The sequence below is a fragment of the Lepus europaeus genome, chromosome 11 (genome assembly GCF_033115175.1).
Source record: "Lepus europaeus isolate LE1 chromosome 11, mLepTim1.pri, whole genome shotgun sequence".
In the NCBI taxonomy this organism is placed as follows: domain Eukaryota; kingdom Metazoa; phylum Chordata; class Mammalia; order Lagomorpha; family Leporidae; genus Lepus; species Lepus europaeus.
The window spans coordinates 37,591,578-37,614,596 of record NC_084837.1 but is presented as its reverse complement, the minus strand read 5'-3'; the positions used below and the strand labels follow the sequence as shown (position 1 = coordinate 37,614,596).

The 23,019-nt window shown below is 36.0% G+C and overlaps 1 protein-coding gene across 4 annotated transcripts in view; it reads left to right on the top strand.

The window, feature by feature from the left end:
• The window catches only part of MIPOL1 (mirror-image polydactyly 1), a 327,843-nt gene that overhangs the window by 145,481 nt on the left and 159,343 nt on the right, over positions 1 to 23,019 (top strand). For all 4 annotated transcript variants that reach the window (XM_062205244.1, XM_062205245.1, XM_062205247.1 and 1 more), the window contains one exon: positions 5,267 to 5,374. In XM_062205244.1, coding sequence (XP_062061228.1) covers positions 5,267 to 5,374 — 108 coding nt within the window. The remainder of the gene's footprint in view (positions 1 to 5,266; positions 5,375 to 23,019) is intronic.

Below are 23,019 nucleotides of genomic sequence, written 5' to 3'. Positions count from 1 at the left end.
GAAATGCTCAGAACTCCCAATAAACATGACCAGAAAGATCCTCACCATGGCACAATGTAATCAAATGCACCAGAGTGGAACATAAAGGAAAGATTCTAAAATGTTCAAGAGAGAAATGCCAGATTACTCTCAGAGGATCTCCGATTAGACTCAGCAGACTTCTCATTAGAAACCCTACAGGCTAGGAGGGAATGGCAAGAAATATAGCCCCAGTACTAAGAGAAAAAAACTGCCATCCCAGAATATTATATCCTGCAAAGCTCTCATTTGTGAATGGAGGTGAAATAAAGACATTTCATAGCAAACAGAAATTGAAATAATTTGTCACCACTCGTCCTGCCCTCCAAAAGATGCTTAAAGATGTATTACACACAGGAACATAGTCATCAATACAAAAGAAGGTAAAGGAAGAAAATCTCTCAGTAAAAGATCACAGGGAGTTCAAAGTATAAATTAGAAATATCATTGGAAAAATGGCAGGGAAAGTCACTACTTATCAATAGTCACATTGAATGTAAATGGCCTCAACTCTCCAGTTAAAAGACACAGACTGGTTGAATGGATTAAAAAACAAACCCATCTATTTCTTGCTTACAGGAAACACATCTTTCCAACAAAGATGCATGCAGTCTGAAAGTGAAAGGTTGGAAAAGGATATTCCATGCCAAGAGGAACTAAAAAAGAGCTGGTGTAGCCATCTTAATATCAGACAAAATAAACTTTAACACAAAAACTGTTAAGAGAGACAAAGAGGGGCACTATATGATGATTAAGGGATCAATTCAACAGGAAGATGTAACTATCATAAACGTATATGCACCTAATTACAGGGCACCAGGCTATTTAAAAGATATGTAAAGGGAAAAATTATAACTTACACTTATTTAGGAACACATATCTTCTATAGAAATTGACTTTTCATTTGTTATAGTAAAGAATATCACTGTATATCCGAAGGTGTAGTACTTTGAAAAACCTGCCTCTTGGATGGTCTCTGTTCCTTATTTTCTATTCTTCTTATACCCCATGGTCATAGATATTGAGCCCTAGTATGCAATATGGATGAATGCTTTCACTGCAAAAATAGCTTTATTATTCTTATATTATCCTTATATTCTTAGTTACAGTATTTCTTACAAAAATTGGCTCTCCCCATACACATATGTACCCATCTTTTTAGAAAGAATGAAAAATGGAGAAAGACTAGTGTTAAAAATTACAAAGATAATTAATGAGCTACAAATATACAGGTTAACTAGGGTTATAAGATTAGATATAGATCTCAAGGCCTAGAAACTTGGATTTTATTATCCTTAGAAAGTCTGATTATAAGGCCACTTGAGGCGGGAATTGGTTAGAGATCTTTGCATATAGCCAGACAATAGAAAGTGTGCCTCTTCAGTGAAAAAGAGTCTATAAAAATAGTAAACAATTTATAGGTTCAGAGAAGTGACAAGGAAGTTTATTTCTGGCCATGACTAGGGATGAAATTATCATGAGAAATTAAAGGGTTAGATTTGCTTCAAATGGGAGTATAGACTCAAATTACTTAACCATCATGGCAAGAATCCCTAAACTAGGATATTAACATATAATTTTTTATCTAAATGGGTAAAACCTTTAGTTACTAAGTAGAGAAGAATGCAAAACCTATTTAGCAGTTCTTTCACATACGTGTTATAAGCCAAAAAATAAATCTTCGCTAAAATTAGACCTAATCAAAATCTACTTAACACATAACAATCTACCATGAAGGATAATTTAAAAGATTAGACTATCAATAATTTGAGGTATAATAAAACATGAGAGAGTATAAAGAATGTATGTTTTAACAGAGACATCATTGAAAGGACATATTTTTAACGACAGTATAGGAGCTCATGCTGTGGCATAGTGGGTTAATGCCCTGGCCTGAAGCGACAGCATCCCATATGGGCGCCAGTTCTAGTCCCAGCTGCTCCTCTTCTGATCCAGCTCTCTGCTATGGCCTGGGAAAGCAGTATAGGATGGCCCAAGTCCTTGGGCTTCTGCACCCACGTGGGAGGCCTGGAGGAAGCTCCTGGCTCCTGGCTTCAGATCGGTGCAGCTCTGGCCATTGCAGCCAACTGGGGAGTGAACCAGCGGATGGAAGACCTCTCTTTCTCTCTGCCTCTCTTCTCTCTGTGTAACTCTCTGACTTTCAAATAAATAAATAAAATCTAAAAAAAAAAACAGTATAAAAAAGATGGACATGATTTAAAAAGAATACAATGGAACATTTAGCAATGAGAATGATAATCATTGAAAGTAAAGTATTAGTGAAAAAGGAAGAATAGACACAACTGAAAATAGAATTACAAGTCTTGACTCATAATGATGGATACTCAGAGTTCACACACAAATTGAGTGTTGAAAATATAAAGGATGAAAGTTATGAAAAAGAAAAATGAATCTTAGATATAATAGCAATCAATATGAGTTTCAAAACAGGCGTTAGCTAGGTGACATTCCAAGAATTGATAGCTGTGAATTTCCAGGTTTCAGATGCACAAAGAATATCAACAAGGTAAAAATAAATCTAATATGTTGGTTTATTATTCTTGAATGTGGAAAACCAGTTAAACTACAGAAGGTATTAAAAGCAACCATTAAGAAAAAACAGATCAAACCATAAAGGAATTACTATTAGACTAAGAGAGTTCATATTTGCAGTAAGGGTGCCATATTGCAGTTGGATAATCTCTTCAAAGTGCCAAGAAATAACATTTGTCCTAGAACCAATTTTGCACTTGCTAATGAATATACAGTTAATTACCTTTACCTCAAAATAAATTTCAGAATTAAAGAGTATAGAAAAAAAAAGAAATCAAAACAAATTATACATGTATTAAGATTGTGAGTGTGTTAGACTTTCCACATATAAATCAAATGAAGGGGTCGGGGCTGTGGTGTAGCAGGTGGGACTGCCGGCTGTAGTGCTGGCATCCCATGTGGGCGCTGGTTTGAGTCCCGGGTGCTGCACTTCCAGTCCAGCTCTGTGCTATGGCCTGCAAAAGCAGTGAAAGATGACCTAAGTCCTTGGGCCTCTGCACCCACATGGGAGACCTGGAAGAGGCTCCAAGCTCCTGGTTTAGGATTGGTGCAGCTGCAGCTGTTGCAGCCAGTTGGGGAGTGAACCAGTGGATGGAGGACCTTTCTCTCTCTGCCTCTCCTCTCTCTGTGTAACTGTGACCTTCAAATAAATAAATTAATCTTTAAAAAAATCAAATGAAGATCTCATATAGGATTAAATAAACTTTAGATCTAGTTAAATTTAAATTATAGATGTATATTGCCAAGAGCATTTATATTTATTTTTATTCAATTCAAAATTTAGTCTACCTCTCGTAATTTGAGTCACAGGTAAATGTTAGATTTAACCCTAATAAAGAAATGAAAGTAAATTCATCATTTATTTCTTGAGCTAAAATGAGTGAATTCATTTTTGATTTTTCACCATAGATATGAGGAAGATCTTTATTTTGGGTTCATTTCGAGTTATAATAAAAAGAAATGTTGGTCAGACAACTCATGCCCATGCTTGTGTTTCTACTTTCATACCTTTTCTCCTCTATTATTTTTCCTCCGATTTCAGTTTATAAAATTGAGTAATCAAAACAATCCAAATTCAGATGTCATGTGCTCCATGAAACATTATTTTCTTCTCATAGCCAAAACCATCTACCTTGCCTTTGAGCCCTCTTAGATTATATTTAGACATTATATTTTTGTACTTGTCTTAATAGTTCTGTATTAAAATTAATTGAACATGTTACAGGACTATTCTAGTAGAGACTATCTCTACTAGATTGTGATACCTACTGCTGTGTTTTATTCATTTTCATGGTTCATGATTCGAGTCTTCTCTAAACATATTTTTATTTTTATTTCATTATTAGCTAGTATTTCAATTGTTATTGACTAAAAAGATGACATTTTAATGTGTAAATCCTTGTCTCCTCCAAATAAGGGCCAATGATATGTCTCACAACACTTTTGTATAATTTTTTTAAATGTGTGGGTGACGTAAGATGTCACATAGCACATGTTGAAATAAACATGACACTATAAAAGGATCTATCACTAAATCAGTCAATTCATAGATATAGATTTAAAAATTTTTGTACCAAAATAAATTTATCTTTTAATTACATTTTCATGAACTTTCGGATGTATCCTTATGTTTGTAAAATGTAGCTTTAACAAAATTACCTGCTAGATTAAATTTTTATAATTTCAAAGGTCTTGATTTGTGGTCCTAATTTAATTTGTAAGTTTTCTTTGGTCTTATAATTATGTGTGCATGAGGTATGTATACTCAAATTGTTTGTAAATATCTTGTGATCTAAGTCAATATCAAGAGTCTGGTAAGACTTTCTTTGGAAAAGAGTTCTGTATTCAAAGTTTTGGAAATTCTGAAACTGCATGATATTATAAAGATCAGAGGCAGAAGAAATCAATTTCAGAATAATAAGAAATGCCAATTTGGAATACAGTTGCATCTTGATTGTATCGTAATAACTGATGATTTCGATTCATTATAACAACTAGCCATTTTTCAAATAACCAAAAAACATCTTTGTCCATCTCTTTAATCAATATGTGCACTTATTGATTGTTATTTTAACTTCCTAAGTTAAAACTAGATAAGTTAAGGGTGATTTTTTAACCTTTTCCTAAAACATGAGTTTAGTACCTTACTCTTTTAGCCAGTCTCCCATGCCTCTTCATATTATCCTGATTTGCAGGATATCTGACTCTGTAATTGTGTAAAATATTTCAAATCTGAAATGTCTCCTAATGTATATTTTAATTTTAAAAATTAATCATAGAATGTCATAATATAGTTTACTTAGGATCCAATGTGATTTTTAGAAGCAAGCTTTGATTCAACATATATATATATATATGTGTGTGTGTGTGTGTGTGTGTATAAATGGAACCATTTGTTAATGAAGAAAGTAGTTTTGAGTATAATGTGACAGTAATTTCATACAATACATATTTTTGTCATAACAGAGTAATGAAAAACTAACTGAAAATATAATTGAATTACGAGAGTACTGTAAACATTGTTTTTTTATTTGTGTTCAACAATTCAACAATTCTTTTACTCATCTTTCTTGTTGCAAAAAAAAATCCTTGTCTTTTAGAGAATACAATGGCATTATTTACATTAATTCATGTGGCTTGGTGGAAAAAAAATGCTATAACTCCTTTACTTAATGTGATTCTTCCCCTGTGGCAGTGCAAACGGCTAGAGCAGGAGCTTCATCATCTGAAAGAGCAGAACCAGACTTCAGCAAACAACATGAGACATCTGACTGCTGAAAACAATCAAGAACGTGCTCTGAAGGTAAATCTCCGTTCCTTCTTGCAGGCAAATTAAGGTTGTAAGCCCTTGGTGCCAGCCTTTGGTGCTGCATATATCAGTTGTGTACATTTCAGCAGAAGTGAGCTGTGGTGTTTGCCAACAACCCCTTCTTTAAACACAGATACAGCACCCTTCTGTTATGGTATTATTTTATTTCATGTATGCGTACATGAAAACAACATATTTTCGGAATTTTTAGTGATGATATATTAATAACTTTGGGTACTTGTTCATGCCTTTTCTGCTTTTCTATTATTATCTTTTATAGCTAATAAAAAGTGATCACACTAATTGAAGAAATAATTAAATCATGGGCCTTTTCTTCACATTGATATTAATTACAATAATTTTAAAGTGACTTGTAATATTAATAATGCATTGAACGGATATTCTTGAAAGACATTATAACTATTTTGCAAACTTGAAGGAGTATTTAGACTATAACAACAAAAGAAAAAGATATGTTCAACTAGGACTTGAAATAAGTGAACTATGCATTTCTTAATATCTCAGTGTAATGTAGATCTAGGAGACATGAAAAAAAGGCATTGTTCCAACTTCTAATCATATGTACTTTTGAAGATACTTGTAGCTTCCCATTATGATGTTTGTCCTTGCCCCACTTCCTAGTATAGTTCATGTGTTCCATTGTGTTCTTTACCCTCAAGGTGCTTGCATTCTCATGAATAGGTTGAGAATAAATCCATGGTAAACCAAAAAGATTATTCATTGCTTTTATTATGAAGTAAGAAAATTGTATGCTTCTGTTGTCTTAAATATGTCTGCTTTGCTGTTGATTGTAGAGAAATCCCAGCGCATTCGCAGTGTAAGTCACTAAGCCAGAGTTGAGAAAATTCAGGTATCAAAATTGATAAAAATGCTGACCTTTTGTTGTGGAAAATATTTTTAATCTGTCCAAAAAGTATGTGGTTTAGTGGTAGTTAGATATTTCTGCAAAATATGTTGAGCTTCATGTTTAAATTCCTAGTGTTGGGCATTTAATAATGTGTTAATATTGATTAATGTCTTTTTTTTCTTCTTTTGTATTGAATTTATAGATAGGCCAGAAAGATAAATGAAAAAGGAAAGAATTACAGATTTTAGTGATTATTTTTAGTTCCTTTAAAGAATTTATTACTGGTGAAAATAAAGTATATTAATTTTAAAAACATATACTTGAAAATGACAAACAACATTGTTTTAAAGGCAGCTTCCTTAATGTATGCTAATTTATGATCAGTGTTAGGGGGCATAGTTCATGTACTCAATGTGATTGGCTATTTCCACTTAAAAAAACTATGTAAACTAAAAATTCTAATTTGTTAAATGTGTAGTCATCACATGACCTTTTTTTCTTCAATTTGGGTGTGTGTTTAAGTTAAATTTAATTAAATAGAAGTTGCTGTTTATTAAGAGATACAGATTTATAAAAAGCTATTCAAATTAGAAGCAAATCAGTAGGCCAAAAAAAGACTTGAATGTTCAAAACAAAAACCAAATGAAATTAAAAAAACTTTGTAGACTGTAGATAATATAATTTAAAGTAATATATGGGCATTAACTATATTAAAATCTTTTCTAGTTCATTCTTTTTGTGAAAAAACATGTTTTTCTGGCGTTTTTTAATCCTTCCCAACTTTATCCAGTCACTAAGGCAGCTTAAGCCTTAATAGGGGAACAATGGGAGGAAGAATTCATTTTCAAAGACTTGCTCATCAAGTCATTCTTTCTTAAGTCCTGTATTCATTTCAGTTCTTTTAAAAATATCTTTCTTGGGACTGGCATTATGGCTCAGTGGGTTAAACTGCCACCTTCAATGCCAGCATCCTACATGGCACTGGTTTGAGTCCTAGTTCTTCCATTTCCAACCCAGCTTCCTGCTAATGAGACTGGGAATGCAACTGCTATCCATGTGGGAGACTTGGATGGAGTTCCAGGCTTCTGGTTTCAGGCTGGCCCAGTCTTGAGTGTTGAGGCCCTCTAGAGAGTGGAAGATCTCCTCTCGCTCTCTTTTTTTTCTGCCTCTCAAATAAATAAATTAATTAAAAATCTTTCTTGCATAACATTACCTTTGAATCATTTTATGAGAAAATGTTCAATTTATTATGAAAATTGGGCCATTTTAAATATATCTGGCTTATTCTAAGTTGTTTTTAAAAACCATTCTTATCTTTCAGAATTTTTGTTCTTTATTTGGTGCTTTTTTGTGTCTTTTGTGATATTATATATCTTTAAGTTGTCATATAAGTTATGAAAAGCCATTCAAGCTATATGGGTAGTAGACTGTCTCCTTTCTGACCAGTATGCTTAACTTTTATAACCCAAGTACAAGTACCACTTTTTGTTTCTTAACTGATTTAGTATTTGGTTAGTGTGTAAATGAGCATTAGGAATTTATTTTTTAATTTTTTATTTGTTTTATGTATTTGAAAGCAGGGAGAGACAGACATACTGAGAGAACAACCTCCCATCTGCTGGTTCACTCCCCAGGCTGGGAGCTGGGAACTCAATCCAGGTCTCCTGTGTGTTTGGCAGGGACCCAATTACCTGAGCTATCATCTGATGCTTCCCAGGATTTGTATTAATAGGAACCTGGAATCAGGGGCTGGAGCTAGGACTCAAATCCAAGCCATCAGATACTGTGTGCAGGCCTCTTAACTGCTAGGTAAAATGTCTGCCCCTCTATATTATTTTTTATCTAACAACAGAAGATTACATTTTTGGTGATTATTTATAAAAATTGTTTTGGAATAGCATGGAATTATACTAGCTAAATCTACCAGCCATAGCACTGTTTCTCCTACTTCTATGTTTTCAGTTTTTCCCTATAAACAAAGTAAAGCACACTGGTACCTATTGGGTGAGGTACTGAATTATACTGCCAATAGTATATAGTTTGAAAGTTAACTTTAAAAAAAAAATCCCATTTAGGCCAGCACCGTGGCTCACTTGGCTAATCCTCCGCCTGCGGCGCCATCACCCCGGGTTCTAGTCCCGGTTGGGGTGCTGGATTCTGTCCTGTTCTCTGCTGTGGCCCGGGAAGGCAGTGGAGGATGGCCCAAGTGCTTGCGCCCTGAACCTGCACTGGAGACCAGGAGGGGGAACCTGGCTCCTGGCTTCGGATCGGCGCAGCATGCCAGCTGTAGTGGCCATTGTGGGGTGAACCAATGGAAAAGGAAGACCTTTCTCTTTGTCTCTCTCTCTCTCTAACTCTGCCTGTCCAAAAAAAAAAAAAAAAATCCCATTTAAGGATTCACTTATTTTCAGAAATTGGTTTCCTGAATACATTTTTGGACATTTGATGTTTTTAAGATAAATTTAGATTAGCCATGAATATTCTGACACCAAATAAGTAATTTCATATACACTGACTTTTTTTCTTTTTTATTATAAAATTTACCTTTGTACTACACATCTTTAACCTCCCACATTTACATTCTTCAGTGTAATTCCCCTGAAAATCATTCTTTCTCAGACCATTTGTGAGCTCAGAAAGTCACAAGCCTGTAATACTTATTATCTGAAATATACAGATATTTTTGAAAGATATAGATATTTTTGGAATATACACAACATTTTCACTGTCCCCTAAATCCTCTGTGTTCTACCTATTTATTCCTTCCAATCCCCTTTTGACTGACTCCATCTATATTCCCACTAATGATGAGAATTCCTGTTGCTCCATATCCTCATTGGGCAAGTTTTTTTTTTAAAGGTTTATTTATTTATTTGAAAGGCATAGTTACAGAAAGAGAGAGAGAGAGAGGTGCCTTCCTACTGCTGGTTCACTCCCCAGATGGCTGCAATGGCCAGTTAGGAGCCTGGAATTCCATTCAGGTCTACCCCATGTGGGTGGTAGTGACCCCAAACACTTAGGCCATCTTCTGCTGCTTTCCCAGGCTCATTAGCAGGGAGCTGGATCAGAAGTGAGGCAGCCAGGACTTGAACTGATGCCCATATGAGTTGCCATCATCACAGGCAACAACTTAACTAGGTATGCCTCAATGCCAGCCCAAGATATTTCTTTTATTATTATCTCATGTCTTCTAAATTTCACCCATTTTCATAACATTGCCTATTGTTTATGCCCTAATGACTTTCACATCTGCCCTAATGTCTGCCTAATCTCAGCAAATTTGAAACCAAATGCTAATTTTTTGACTACATAACTCTTCTCCCTGAGAAAAAGCCAACCACTATATAACTCAACATTTATTTCCAGTCATATTCTGCTTTGCATGCCTTTGATATAAAAGCTATAAAAGTTCAATACTTTCTCAGGCTTTTTGTTGTTGTTGTTGCTAATTAGACATAGTAGTCTACAGCAGGAATAGAAGAAAGAAGAGTATCTCAGGAAAAGGTTTTGTTTTCCTATAATAAGGGCCAATGAAACAAGTGCATTCCTTATTCCCTTCATATTAACCTTGAACACTTACCTACTATCTAGAATTGCAGCAGCTGTTTTATAGTCATGAAAAAAAGACCAAGGAAAGCTGGTTCTAGCATCTCTGAGCCCCTGACCCAGTGAGCTACTCGAACTTTAAGCGTTTATGTCTTAACTTATTTTTCTGGCAAGACAGTGCACACCTACATTTTAAGTCATTCTTTTTTTAATTAATTAATTTATTTGAGAGGTAGAGTTATAGTCAATGAGAGGGAGAGACAGAAGGAACGGTCTTCCATCCACTGGTTCACTCCCCAAATTCTCTCAATGACTAGAGCTACGCTGATCCAAAGCCAGAAGCCAGGAAATTCTTCCGAGTTTCCCACATGGGTGCACGGGCCTAAGCACTTGGGCCATCTTATACTGCTTTCCCAAGCCATAACAGAGAGCTGGATTGGAAGTGGAGCAGCCAGGACTAGAACTGGCGCCCATATAGGATGCTGGCACTGCAGGCGGAAGATTAACCTACAGTGCTGGCCCCTAAGTCATTCTTAATAGTTTTCTATTATTTATTTATTTATTTTTTTTGGACAGGCAGAGTGGACAGTGAGAGAGAGAGACAGAGAGAAAGGTCTTCCTTTTGCCGTTGGTTCACCCTCCAATGGCCGCCGCGGTAGCGCGCTGCGGCCGGCGCACCACGCTGTTCCGATGGCAGGAGCCAGGTGCTTCTCCTGGTCTCCCATGGGGTGCAGGACCCAAGAACTTGGGCCATCCTTCACTGCACTCCCTAGCCACAGCAGAGAGTTGGCCTGGAAGAGGGGCAACCGGGACAGGATCGGTGCCCCGACCGGGACTAGAACCCGGTGTGCCGGCGCCGCAAGGCGGAGGATTAGCCTAGTGAGCCGCGGCGCCGGCCAATAGTTTTCTATTATTAACTGCCATATAGATCAATTAACATCTATTCATTAGTGATACCACCATCCTCCTAGACATATAGGTTAAAATAATTGACATAATATTCTTATCCTTGAAGTTTTCACCTACCATAAGCAGTTCAGCACCCAGTCCTGTCACTTATGCAGTAATTCTTTCTTTCCTATATTTCTCTCAAATTTATTATCTAACCTATGTTAAGACCATGATCTAGGTGATAGTACTCTTGTAATTTTTTAACCCTCCAGTTTCTCACCTTTCTGATCATTTGTCACACTGCCATCAACTCTCATTCTAAAACTCTCATTCTAAAAGATGTCACTTTGCTACTCAAAAACCTTCATTGAGTCTTAGATTTTTAGCAGTATAAGGAAATATGGATATTTTGAATGATTTCCTGATATAAGCAATAAAAAGATATGGCTAAAGAACATTGTTATATCATATACTTTAGTAAATTTTATGATAAAAATATCAGTTTTAATTCATTCTAGTTGAAGTCAACATTTTTGATATCTACTGTGTTCAAAACATGGATGATATGGAAGCATTATGGTATAATGTTGGCTTAATAACCACTACCTGTGACCAGTTAAAATTCTGTAGGTAGATTTCTAATTTGTGCTAAAATTTCTTGGGTTATGCATTGAACAATACACTGTCAGGAATTCTGATTTACACTGTTGTCTTCAAAATATTGGTGGGAGACTGGAGCTGTGGTGCAGGAAGTTAAAGCCCCAGCCTGCAGCACCTGCATTGTATATGGGTGCCAGTTAGAGTCTTGGCTATTTCTCTTCCAATCCCAGTAGAAGGTGGCCCAAGTCCTTGGGCCCCTGCATCCACATGGGAGACCCAGAAGAAGCTCCTGGCTCCTAGCTTCAAATCAGCCATTGCGATGATTTTGGGAGTGAATCAGCAGAATATAAATCTTTAAAAAAATATATTGGTGGGCCGGAACCGTGGCTCACTTGGCTAATCCTCTGCCTGGGGCGCAGAGCACCCTGGGTTCTAGTCCCGGCTGGGGCACCGGATTCTGTCCCAGTTGCTCCTCTTCCAGTCCAGCTCTCTGCTGTGACCTGGGAAGGCAGTGGAAGATGGCCCAAGTGCTTGGGCCCTGCACCCGCTTGGGAGACCAGGAGGAAGCACCTGGCTCCTGGCTTTGGACTGGGCAGCACGCCAGCCATAGTGGCCATTTGGGGAGTGAACCAACGGAAAAGGAAGACCTTTCTCTCTGTCTCTCTCTCTTTCACTGTCTAACTCTGCCTGTCAAAAAAAAAAAAATGGTGGGAGATCTGTTGGTTTTTTGCTGTTAAGAGTTCACTATAGAATAAGCTCTTTTAAGAGGCTGAGTAAATAGCAAATAATACTCATTGAACTTGATAGTAAATAATATAATTTCTTAAGATGAAATTGTATATTGAGATGAGTTATTATTCTTTTGTCTATAGCAGCCAGTCTGTCATTTACCTAGACATGTAGCCTTTTAGTAGATATGGATTGGTATTATTTTCTAGTATATAACCCAGTAATAGATTTTTTTCATTTTCAATTAACTTTATTTTTTTTTACCAAAGAAACTGTTTATTTAATGAGTACAGATTTCATCTTCCCATCATACACACCCTCCTACCCCCACTCCAACTCCACCTCCTCCTCCCTCTCCCATTCCCAATCCCATTCTCCATAAAGAAAAAAAACTGTTCCTTGACATTCAAGACAAGGGCTGTTCAAGTTATTACTTTTCAAAATGTCAATTTCACTTCTACGGATTTCCTTTTAGGTTCTCTATTAGTTATCACAGATAAAGGAGAACATATGGTATTTGTCCCTTTGAGTCTAGAGTATTTTATTAAGTACAGTCTTTGCCAGATTCATCCATTTTGTTGCAACTGACTGGATTTCATTTTTTACAGCTGTATAGTATTCCACAGTGTATATATCCCATAATTTCTTTATCCAGTCTTCAGTTGATGGGAATTTAAGTTTATTTTTTTGTCTTCCCTCTTGTGATTTGATTTGAGCTGCAGTAAACTTGGGGTTACTATTGATAAGTAATTACTTTGTCATGCCAATTTTTCATAAATATTCTCATTTTTACCTTGAATTTCCTTTGTATTTTTACTGGAAGCTTTCCTTCTTTCACCTTCTTCTGCAGTGATGACAATGTTCCTGTGTTTCTGTGTGTAGCTCATCCTTAAGTGTCTTCTGCAGGGCTAGACAGGTGATGAAAAATTCTTTCAGTTTCTGTTTGTCATGGAAAGTCTTTATTTCACCTTTGTTCATAAATGAGAGCTTTGCAGGGTATAGCATGCTGGGTTGACAGCTTGGACTATCTCTCACCATTCTCTCTTGGCAAATAGGGTTTCTGATGAGAAGTCTGCCGTGAGTCTAATTGGAGATCCTCCGAGAGTAATCTGGAATTTCTCTCCTGCACATTTTAGAATCTTTTCTTTGTGTTTTACTGTGGAGAATTTGATTGCAATGTGTTGTGGTGAACATCTTTTCTGGTCATTTCTGTTAAGAGTTCTATGTGCTTCCTCTACTTGGATATCCCTTTCTTTCTCAAAATTAGGGAAATTTTTCTGTTATTATTTCACTAAAATTGCTTTCTAATCCTTTCCCTCTTTCCACACCTTCAGGAACTCCTAGAACCCGATAACCCAGTAATAGATTTTTGAACTTATTCCCACTTACCAGTTGTCTGACATGGGCAATTCAGTTAACTGCTGTGTGTATTGGCTCCCCAACTTGTCAGGGCAGGGATATTGCTTCAGTTGATAAAAATATGTCAATATATTTATAAAGTATGATACAATACACCAGTGCTACATATGATATGGTAGTAATAACATTGTTTTCAAATGAATCTTGATGTGAATGGAATGGGAGAGGGAGCAGGAGATGGGATGGATGCGAGTGAGAGGGAAGTTATGGGGGGGAAAGCCATTGTAATCCATAAACTGTACTTTGGAGATTTATATTTACTAAATAAAAGTTAAAAAAAATAACATTGTTTTCTTATATTTGGCCTGCCATGAACAAATAGTCTTTGTCAAGTCATTTTAAGTCTTCAAAGAGGGAGTTAGATAACATTCAATATCCTTCAAATTAGAAAATAACATGATTTTTATGAATTTGTAGTGCTTAGTCATAGTTTTACTCGTTTATTCAACAATATATATTTGTAAAATATTCTGAATTGATGACCTCCTGATTCTTTTTTTTTATGTTTGTTTATTTATTTATTTGAAAGGCCAAGTTACAGAGAGGCAGAGGCACAGAGTGAGAAAGAAAGAGAGAGGTCTTCCATCCGCTGGTTCGCTCCCCAGATGGCCGCAATGGCCAGAGCTGTGCTAATCTGAAGCCAGGAACCAGAAGCTTCTTCCGGGTCTCCCATATGGGTGCAGAATACAAAGAGTTTAAGTACATGTATATTCTCTCTTTAATTTTTTAAAAAACTTATTTTCACCCCCTAAATTAACCATGTTGAGAGACCATTTTCCCATGGGATTTTTATGTTTCTACATGTCTTACAGAGACACTAACCTTTGTTCCACAATAGGTTTTATGCGGCATTATTTTAGTGAATAGCTCTAGAATGTAAAGATAGTACCTCCTTTTAAAGGGGATGGTAGACTTGTTTACTTTCTAATACCTTGAAGTAATGTCTTCCTCTTAGGCAAAGGTTGGGCAGACTTTCTTGAAGTGTATTATAAAAGATTTCAGTTGCCTAGCTTGGAGTTCTCCAGATGTGGAGAAATTCAGTGCAAATGCACTGTGTGTGCAGTGTCCACCCAAGCCCCTCTGCAGGTTCCCTTGTGACTTATGGGGCCAAGGGAACTAATGCAACCGTGAAGCTCATGGCTTTTGCTGTCCTGAGTACAGTCCCTTGTCTATGACCAGCATGCATGAAGTTATCTAAAAGTATTACTTTTTAAAAAAGATTTATTTATTTATTTAAAAGTCAGAGTTACACAGAGAGGAGAGGCAGAGAGAGAGAGAGAGAGAGAGAGAGAGAGAGAGGTCCTCCATCCGCTGGTTCACTCTCCTGTTGGCCGCAACAGCTGGAGCTATGCAGATCTGAAGCCAGGAACCAGGAGTTTCTTCCATGTCTCCCATGTGGGCACAGGGGCCCAAGGATTCAGGCCATCCTCTACTGCCTTCCCAGGCCATAGCAGAGAGCTGGGTTGGAAGTGGAGCAGCCAGGACTCAAACCGGTGCCCATATGCCCCTGCCACAGTGGCAGCCCCAAATTATTACATTTTTAAAGAGGATCTGGACTCATTGTTCTGTAAGACTAGCACATTATTGATTATTGATTTTTTTTTTTTTTTTTGCAGGCAGAGTTAGATAGAGAGAGAGAGAAAGGTCATCTTTTCATTGGTTCACCCCCCAAATGGCCACTACGCCGATGTGCTGCGCCGATCCAAAGCCAGGAGCCAGGTGCTTCCTCCTGGTCTCCCATGCGGGTGCAGGGCCCAAGGACTTGGGCCATCCTCCACTGCACTCCCGGGCCACAGCAGAGAACTGGACTGGAAGAGGAATAACCAGGACAGAATTCGACTCCCCAACCGGGACTAGAACCCAGGGTGCCAGCGCCACAGGTGGAGAGGGAAAGAGAAAGAAGGGGAGAAAGAGAGAGAGGGAGAGAGAGAGAGAGAGAGAGAGAGATCTTTATCTGCTGGTTCACTCCCCAATTGGCTGCAGAGAGAGACAGAGAGAGAGATCTTCATCTGCTCATTCACTACCCAATTGGCTGCAAAGGCCAGAGCTGTGCCGATCTGAAGCCAGGAGCCAGGAGCTTCTTCCAGGTCCCCCATGCAGGTGCAGGGGCCCAAGGATTTGGGTCATCCTCCACTGCTTTCCCAGGCCACAGCAGAGAGCTGGATCAGAAGTGGAGCAGCCAGGTCTCAAACTGCTGCCCATATGGGATGCTGGCTCTTCAGGCCAGGGTGTTAACCTGCTGCGCCACAACACCGGCCCCTCCATACATTATTTCTTAAGAATGGATTGTCCAGAGTTAGAGTACATAAATATCAGCGAGAATATTTAAATTCATATACTAGGATTACTGCAGCAAAATATATAAGAAAAGTGCTCAGAAATCTTAAAAACTTAAAAAAAATTAAATTCGTCTAGAAAATTTACATGTTACTTAAAACCACAATGGAATAACATCACACTTATTAAATGGCTAAAATGAAATACTGATAATGTTGAGAGGATATTTATTAATGGAGTCGTTAATACAGTGCTGGGAGAAATATTGAATGGCTCAGCCATTCTGGAAGACTGCTTTGCAGTTCCTTCTAAAGTTATTGTATAACCCAGCAATTGTACTTCTGGGTGTTTATCTCAGAAAAATAGAAATTCATGTCCACTTAAATCATGCTTTCATAGAAGCTCTATTTGAAATTTCCTGGAACAAGAAAGAAGCCACATGAACTTCGCAGACTAAGTAGATAAATGTCCACACAATGGAATATTACTCAGCAATAAAAAGAACAACCTATGGATTCTCATATGAATCAGATGGACTTCAAGGGCATTGTGCAGTATAAAAAAAGCCATTTTCTGAGGGTTAAATCCATACAACTCCATTTCAAAGTGACAAAATTATAATGAGAACAGATCAGTAATTACTAAGAATTATGTTGGGAAGAAGGATATGAACAGTTTAAAAAGTAATAGGAGGGAATTTTATACTGATATAAAACTTCTATGTTCCTATTGTGATATTGAAATGTCACAAACTTGTATACCAGGAGGGAAGGTAGGGAGTGGGAGGAAAGAAGGGAGATATGGAGGTTAAGAGGGAGGGAGGGAAGGAATAAAGCAGAAAGAGTGAACAGAAAAATGAGTGCAATCCAGATAAGTTCTATATTTGAGCTAGTAGCAGTGAATCAGTGTTAATTTTCTGATTTTGGGCAATACGTAGTGTGCTACATATTCAGTAAGATTAGCATTAGGAACAGCTGGATTATCACTTTGAAAATGATAAATTATTATCTTTGGGAGAAGAAAACTGCACAAGAAAATAATTAGTAAAAATTATTCATATCCATTATATACAATGAAAAATGTGTTAAGATATATAAAAATCTTAATAATCTCTCCCTTTTCCTTCTCACTGTTCTAAGGCCTGCCAAATTAATCTTGACTATGAATTATAATAATGGATATCCCTGTCTTTTACCTTATTTTGATGTAAAGGATTCAAAATTGTTCAATTTTCCATGAAATTTTCTAGTTTATCTTCATAATTTTGAAAACTCAATTTTATAGGGCATCTCTGAATCTGGTTTTGTGATTGCTTTTTCTTTTAATGTTATTTTGGTTTCCTTTTGATTTTCCTTTGTGTGTATCTCATATATTTTAATTGAAAGCTGGTCATTGTGAATACAACAGTGGTTCTACTGGGTCATTAGTCTCAGTATTGATTTGGTCATCTCTTGAGTTGAGCTATATTTGGTTTTGACGTGATTGCTGTTAGTGTGTTATAAGTTTTATACTGTTCTACTTACAGGTGGTTGATGGCTTGTGTTCAGGATGGAATCTTAGGTGCTGGAGGGTGTCCCTCAGTGTTAATGCTCTTTCATTGATCCTTTATGCTTGCACGTCAGAGGTGTCTCACACTATGCTCTTATCCTTCTCCCAGGAGTAGATTATAATTTCCAGGATGATGCTGCGGGGATGGAGTTCTCTGCTTCAAACTTGAGAGTCCTCATGTACTTGGTCTTTGGGGCAAGGCTTTTCTCAGAATTATTTTCCAAGTTAACAAACTCTGGTTTTTATCTATGGCACGTATCCTATGGGAGAGAATTTTCATTCTCCATGGTACAAGCTATCTAGTGGTATAGGTATAGAATCTTGGGCCCAAATCTATTTCTGCCACTCACCCAGAGCTAGAAGGAGTTTCTTCTATCATTCCCCAAACATTGAGTTTTTCCTATGTCCTCTGTGGCTTTTGCCCTTCTTTTAGCTGCATATCACTTTTGGGTAGAAGTGATTTTTGCCCCTTTCCATAACCACACTCAATCCCTTCCTTACCCCTTTACTACCTGCATTACCTAGAGAACCTATCTCTGAGCTCCTACCCTGCCCTTGGTATTTCTCATGAGTAGGCAGTGGAGATCTGTGTAAAAGAGACTTGAGTGAATACAAAGTATCCTTTTGTCAAGTATTCCTAAAAACTCAGTGGTGGCTGGCCCATTTTCCCCCCAGACTGTGGCCTAGGTGAGCTAGTCCATTCATTCCCTTTCTCCTGGGAGACTAGTCCTGCCTTGAAACTCAGTGTTTGGTTGCCATGTGAGGTTGGCTGTCTGATGGGTTCGTGAAAAGTTGTGACTGTACTTTATTCAGTTTTTCTTATTGATAACATAGAGTGATGTTTATTCTATCTTTTTTCTTCCTAGGCAGAAAAAAGCATTCCATCTACTGTTAGAATTTGAAAAGTATATTGTATCATATTTAAGTAGTTTCTTTTGACAACTGTTTTCACAAGTTTTTGTTAATAGATAGAACGAATTTTACTGAGCTATTGATATTGAGAATTCCTTGAATAATCTGTTAGATTTGCTTTGTTATTATTTTCCTGAGAATTTTACAATTATATTTATAATAGCCTGCCTTCATAAGGCACTCCCTAAGTACCAGGTAATATTCTTAATACTTTTGATATGTTAAAGCATGTGTGGAGCCAGCCCTGTGGCATAGCAAGTTAATCTGCCACCTGCAGCACTGGCATCCTATATGGGTGCCTGTTCAAGTCCCTGATGCTCCACTTCCGATCCAGATCTCTGCTACTGTGCCTGGGAAAGCAGCAGAAGATGGTCCAATGCTTGGGCCCCTGTACTCATGTGGGACACCTAGAATAAGCTCCTGGCTCGTGGCTCCAATCTGGCTCAGCTCTGACCATTGAAGCCATTTTGGGAGTGAACCAGCAGATGGAAGATTTCTCTTTCTATCTTTGCCTCTCTCTATATAACTCTACCTTTTAAATAAAAAAAATATATATCTTTAAAAAAAAAAAAGCATATGAGCCTCAAAGTGACCCTGTGAAATAGATGGTATAACTATTCCTATTTTATGGTAAACAAACTGAGGAACATGGAGCTAATAGACTTGACCAGTGTTATGGGGTAGTAATACTTGGTGAACGTCAGGTCTGAATCCTGGCAATCTGGCTTAATTTTCATATTATTTAACTGAAGTGAAATTGAACTAGAGTTTTATTTATTTTTTACTATATGAGGAGTTTTTGTTTAGTTTTGATTTGGGCATTTCTAATGAGAAGTAAATTGGGATGTAGTTTTTTCGTATGTTCAAGACGTGTTAGAGGAAGCATGTATGAGAGTATAAATAAACAAGCAAACATACAATATATATATACATATATACACACACATAGAAATGTACTTCAAAAAGTTCATGGAAAATTGAATTAAAGTTAAGTTTATTTTGATACAAATTATTTTGAAATTCAGGCATAGTTTTTTTTTTACAATATGCATTCCCCTGAATTCTATGAAGACTGTATATGTGTATATGTGCTTATGTGTTTGTGTGTGTATGTGTATATATGTTAATGTTTTTCCCAACTTTTCTACTAGCTTTTGTTTCCTGGAGAGTTTTTTCTCTTGGGAGAGATATATTTCAGTATTACTGATATTTATTTCATAAACCACAAAATTCACTTAGAATATAATATCCGTGTTTTTAGTATATCCACACATTTGTTCAACTGTTACTACAACCTAATTTTAGAACATTTTCAACAGCTCTGCCAAAATTCCATAGGCTTTTGTTGTAGTTGCCCATTCCCTTCAATATCCTTCTTCCTTCCTACCAGCTATGTTCTCAAGTCTCATCCATTAGAATATCAAATTGAAGCCAGTGATTCTTGGCTTTTTTCTCAACATTATAACAAATGTATTTATACAAAAATGGAGTAACTTACCTGTATTATGAAGATCCCTATCTATAAATACATATCTACATGATCTTTTTTTTTGGGGGGGGGGAGCGTTCCTGTAGATCTTAACTCTTTAATATGTAACATTTAATTTTCTTTGTCCTTTATTTCGGAACATTTTTTATATCTGAAGCTTTTCAATAGCATATGCAAAATATTGAAACAACTCTTGTGTGTATAGCTTCTCCCTAGTGTATAGGTGATTACAATGGAGAATATAGTCTTCATCACCTGGTTATTGGACCTATTTCCTCTGATTAAAATATCTGCCCTATATCTTCCTATATCCAGTTAATATTGACTTATTTTGGTCACAGTACTTTAGTCTGCGGTCAACATGAGAGAAATTTGGATGGTAGAATACAATTGTATTAACTGGAAAATGAGCACTGACCTGAAAGTAAATGAGGAACTGTCAGTTTTCCAAGTCTTCCTCCCAGGCCTTTCCTATCTTTGACACATCAACCGTGAGTGCCTTCATTCCTACTCTCCTTGCCTTTTGGTCTCACCCATTTATCTTCTCCTTCCTTTTTATCCTGACCTATAGAATTTTGGTAGAGGAGCAAGTGTTCATGTTATATTGTTGAGAACAATAACCTAGATCATCTTAAAAGCAGTACATACTAGAGATCCAGTTCATTGTTATTTGGTAATGATTACAGGTAAATATTCATTACTGAGGCATGTATTAGAGTCATCAAAAGAATGTTTTAAAAATAAGAAATCTGGGTCTGTCCCAAAGTCTACTGAATTGGAATATCTTTCTCTGAATTTGAAACCTTGCCCTACATGGCCTTTATGTTTGGAAAGTAAAGTAGGGATGAAATACTTCCCCAGCTTTCTTTTAGGTCTATCAAATGTTTTTATTCTTAAAACAATACCAATTGTGCTTTTAAATTTTATTTATATTTAATTTTCTACTCAATCTCTGTATTATGCTGGTGACAGTATTTGGTGGTATTACCAGATTTATATCTTTTTAGTGCATTTTTGACATTTTAAGGATAAATTGGATGAGGATACATGGACAATTTTGGTCAAATGAAATTTTTGTCTTTCAATGTTAGCTGTTTGCAGTAAAAAATTCTACATGAAGTTGTCCCAAAAAAATGACTTGAAAATGTGACATATTAAATTCTCTTATAAATTGTGACATAATAATACTATGAAAAATCTAGTGCAAGATCTAGGTGTTTATTTAAACACTATGACGTTTAATTTCATGGATGTTTAAAAGCTATACTTTCCAAACTAAAAATGTATTTTAAGCAAACAAACTTTAGTTTGTCAAATACAATTATTGACTTTAGCTAGTAAGTCACAATGTTTCTGATTTGAGACATGATATGGAAAACAGTTGAGTTTTTATTGGAGATTATATGAAATTCTTAATGAAAGTAACTGCATAAACCAATGTTACCAATGTTGTTTTTGGTACCAAATAAATCTTTATTCTAATAGTATTTTTACCATGAGTGTTGATTTTCAGATACACCAGTCTTTTCAGTGCATCTATAGAACTTTATCATGCTCACTTATTTTCAAAAATCTAACATTCACAAACTGACATAGATATAGTCTGCCCTCTATAACAAAATGATTTTATTGTGTTGTTCTGTGTTGGATAGTTTTTCTGTAATGTTGATGCATTAAAACAGATATTAAATTTTATCATTAATTCAGTGCCTGGTCTCTCATCAAATCCCCTTAATTACAAATTGACTCCAAGGATTAGACAGCATGGATTTTAATTTTAACTGAAACAAAAAAGGCATCTTGGAAAATCACTCTTGCCGAGTGACTCATAGAGGCATTTTTAAAGATCTTTAATATATTGTTTAATATTTAAATTCAATACAAAAAGCACATTGCTAAAGTTTTTAGTCTTTTGTATTTATATTAAATATATGTAGACTACATTTCACAATCTTGATAGAAATCCTATATTTTCAGATGAATAGAAGCCTCTGGAAGTTTTGATAACTTGTAGGCTTTTATTTAGAAAATGTTAACTTAGAATCTTGCACAACCAAATTTGGATCAGTGGCATTTATAGTATATTACTTCTACTTCCTTGATAAATTTATAAAATCATACAGTGTAGTTTCATATAGTCCATGGAAGTATTTCCAGTATAATCTAGTATCCTGTTTCCTATATTGTTTGTGGTTTATAACTATCTAGTTAAATCTTTACTCCCTTTTTATACTTGCTATTTTAAGTCCAGAATCATTTTTGTACATTTTACTTCAAAGATATCTCAACATTTCTGTCCTTCCTAAAAGTAACTATTTTAACTGGTTTATTATATAAATTATTCATTTTAAATTCTAAAGTGATTATTCTTTTTAACTAGAACAAGAGGTTAATGAAATTTAGTCATGATCACAGTGACCAAAGAAAGTGCATTTGTCCATTGTATTTTCTCTCTATTATATGATAGTCAGCTTTTAACTGTGTGTGACCCTTTGAAATTCATTTATTATACTACTAGATTCTGGAATTTAACTTAGTAACTTATGGTGCTTTTTATCTAGATCCATAAATATTTAGCTAATTACCTCAAGAAATATCAAGAAATAATTACTAATAACCCCTGAGTATTCTAAGGTGAACTATTTGTTTTTGATAAGTTATTTTAAATACCTTTCCCTTTTAGAAATTTTAAAGTATAATAGTGTCCTTTCAAATCAAGCAAAGTTTGTCCTATATTTTTGTAAACTTGATTTTTAAATGACATTCCTTTATCAGCTTTTGCTGCACTTGCTGTTAAACTGGATTTTTACATGCTGAAAGATATTTAGCGTACAAATGAACTCAGCTCATCACGGCAGAGGAAGAAATAAATTGCCTAGAAACAGATTGTTTACGTAATATTAGATGGTAATATAAACCAACAAAAGCAAGGAAATTAACTTTAAGGCCGACACACTGCCCTTACCTCGCTCCTTTGTGTCTGTAGGTACTGTACCGTGTGTATAATAATACCAAAGTACAGTGGACTCAGAAACTGTCAAACTTAATACTGAATTTCTTTACTTTGCTGGTTTATGTCATAACTGAATATTATTATTTTGTCTCTTAATGCCGCATAATGTCCTTCACATGTGAGATGAAGCAATGCATGGGTGGATCTGAATGAGCAGATAAACGTTTATTTGCTTTTCTCTCATTTATAGTTGATTGCCTCTGATTAGCCAAATATCATGCAGCTCTACTATTAGTGCTTCACACATTATGAAAGGTAATATCTGAGGAAATTTTTGAAGAAATGTGGATATTGACATAAAATTGTTATTTGTTTGAAATTTATATTCCTGTTGATTTTTCTTTTAT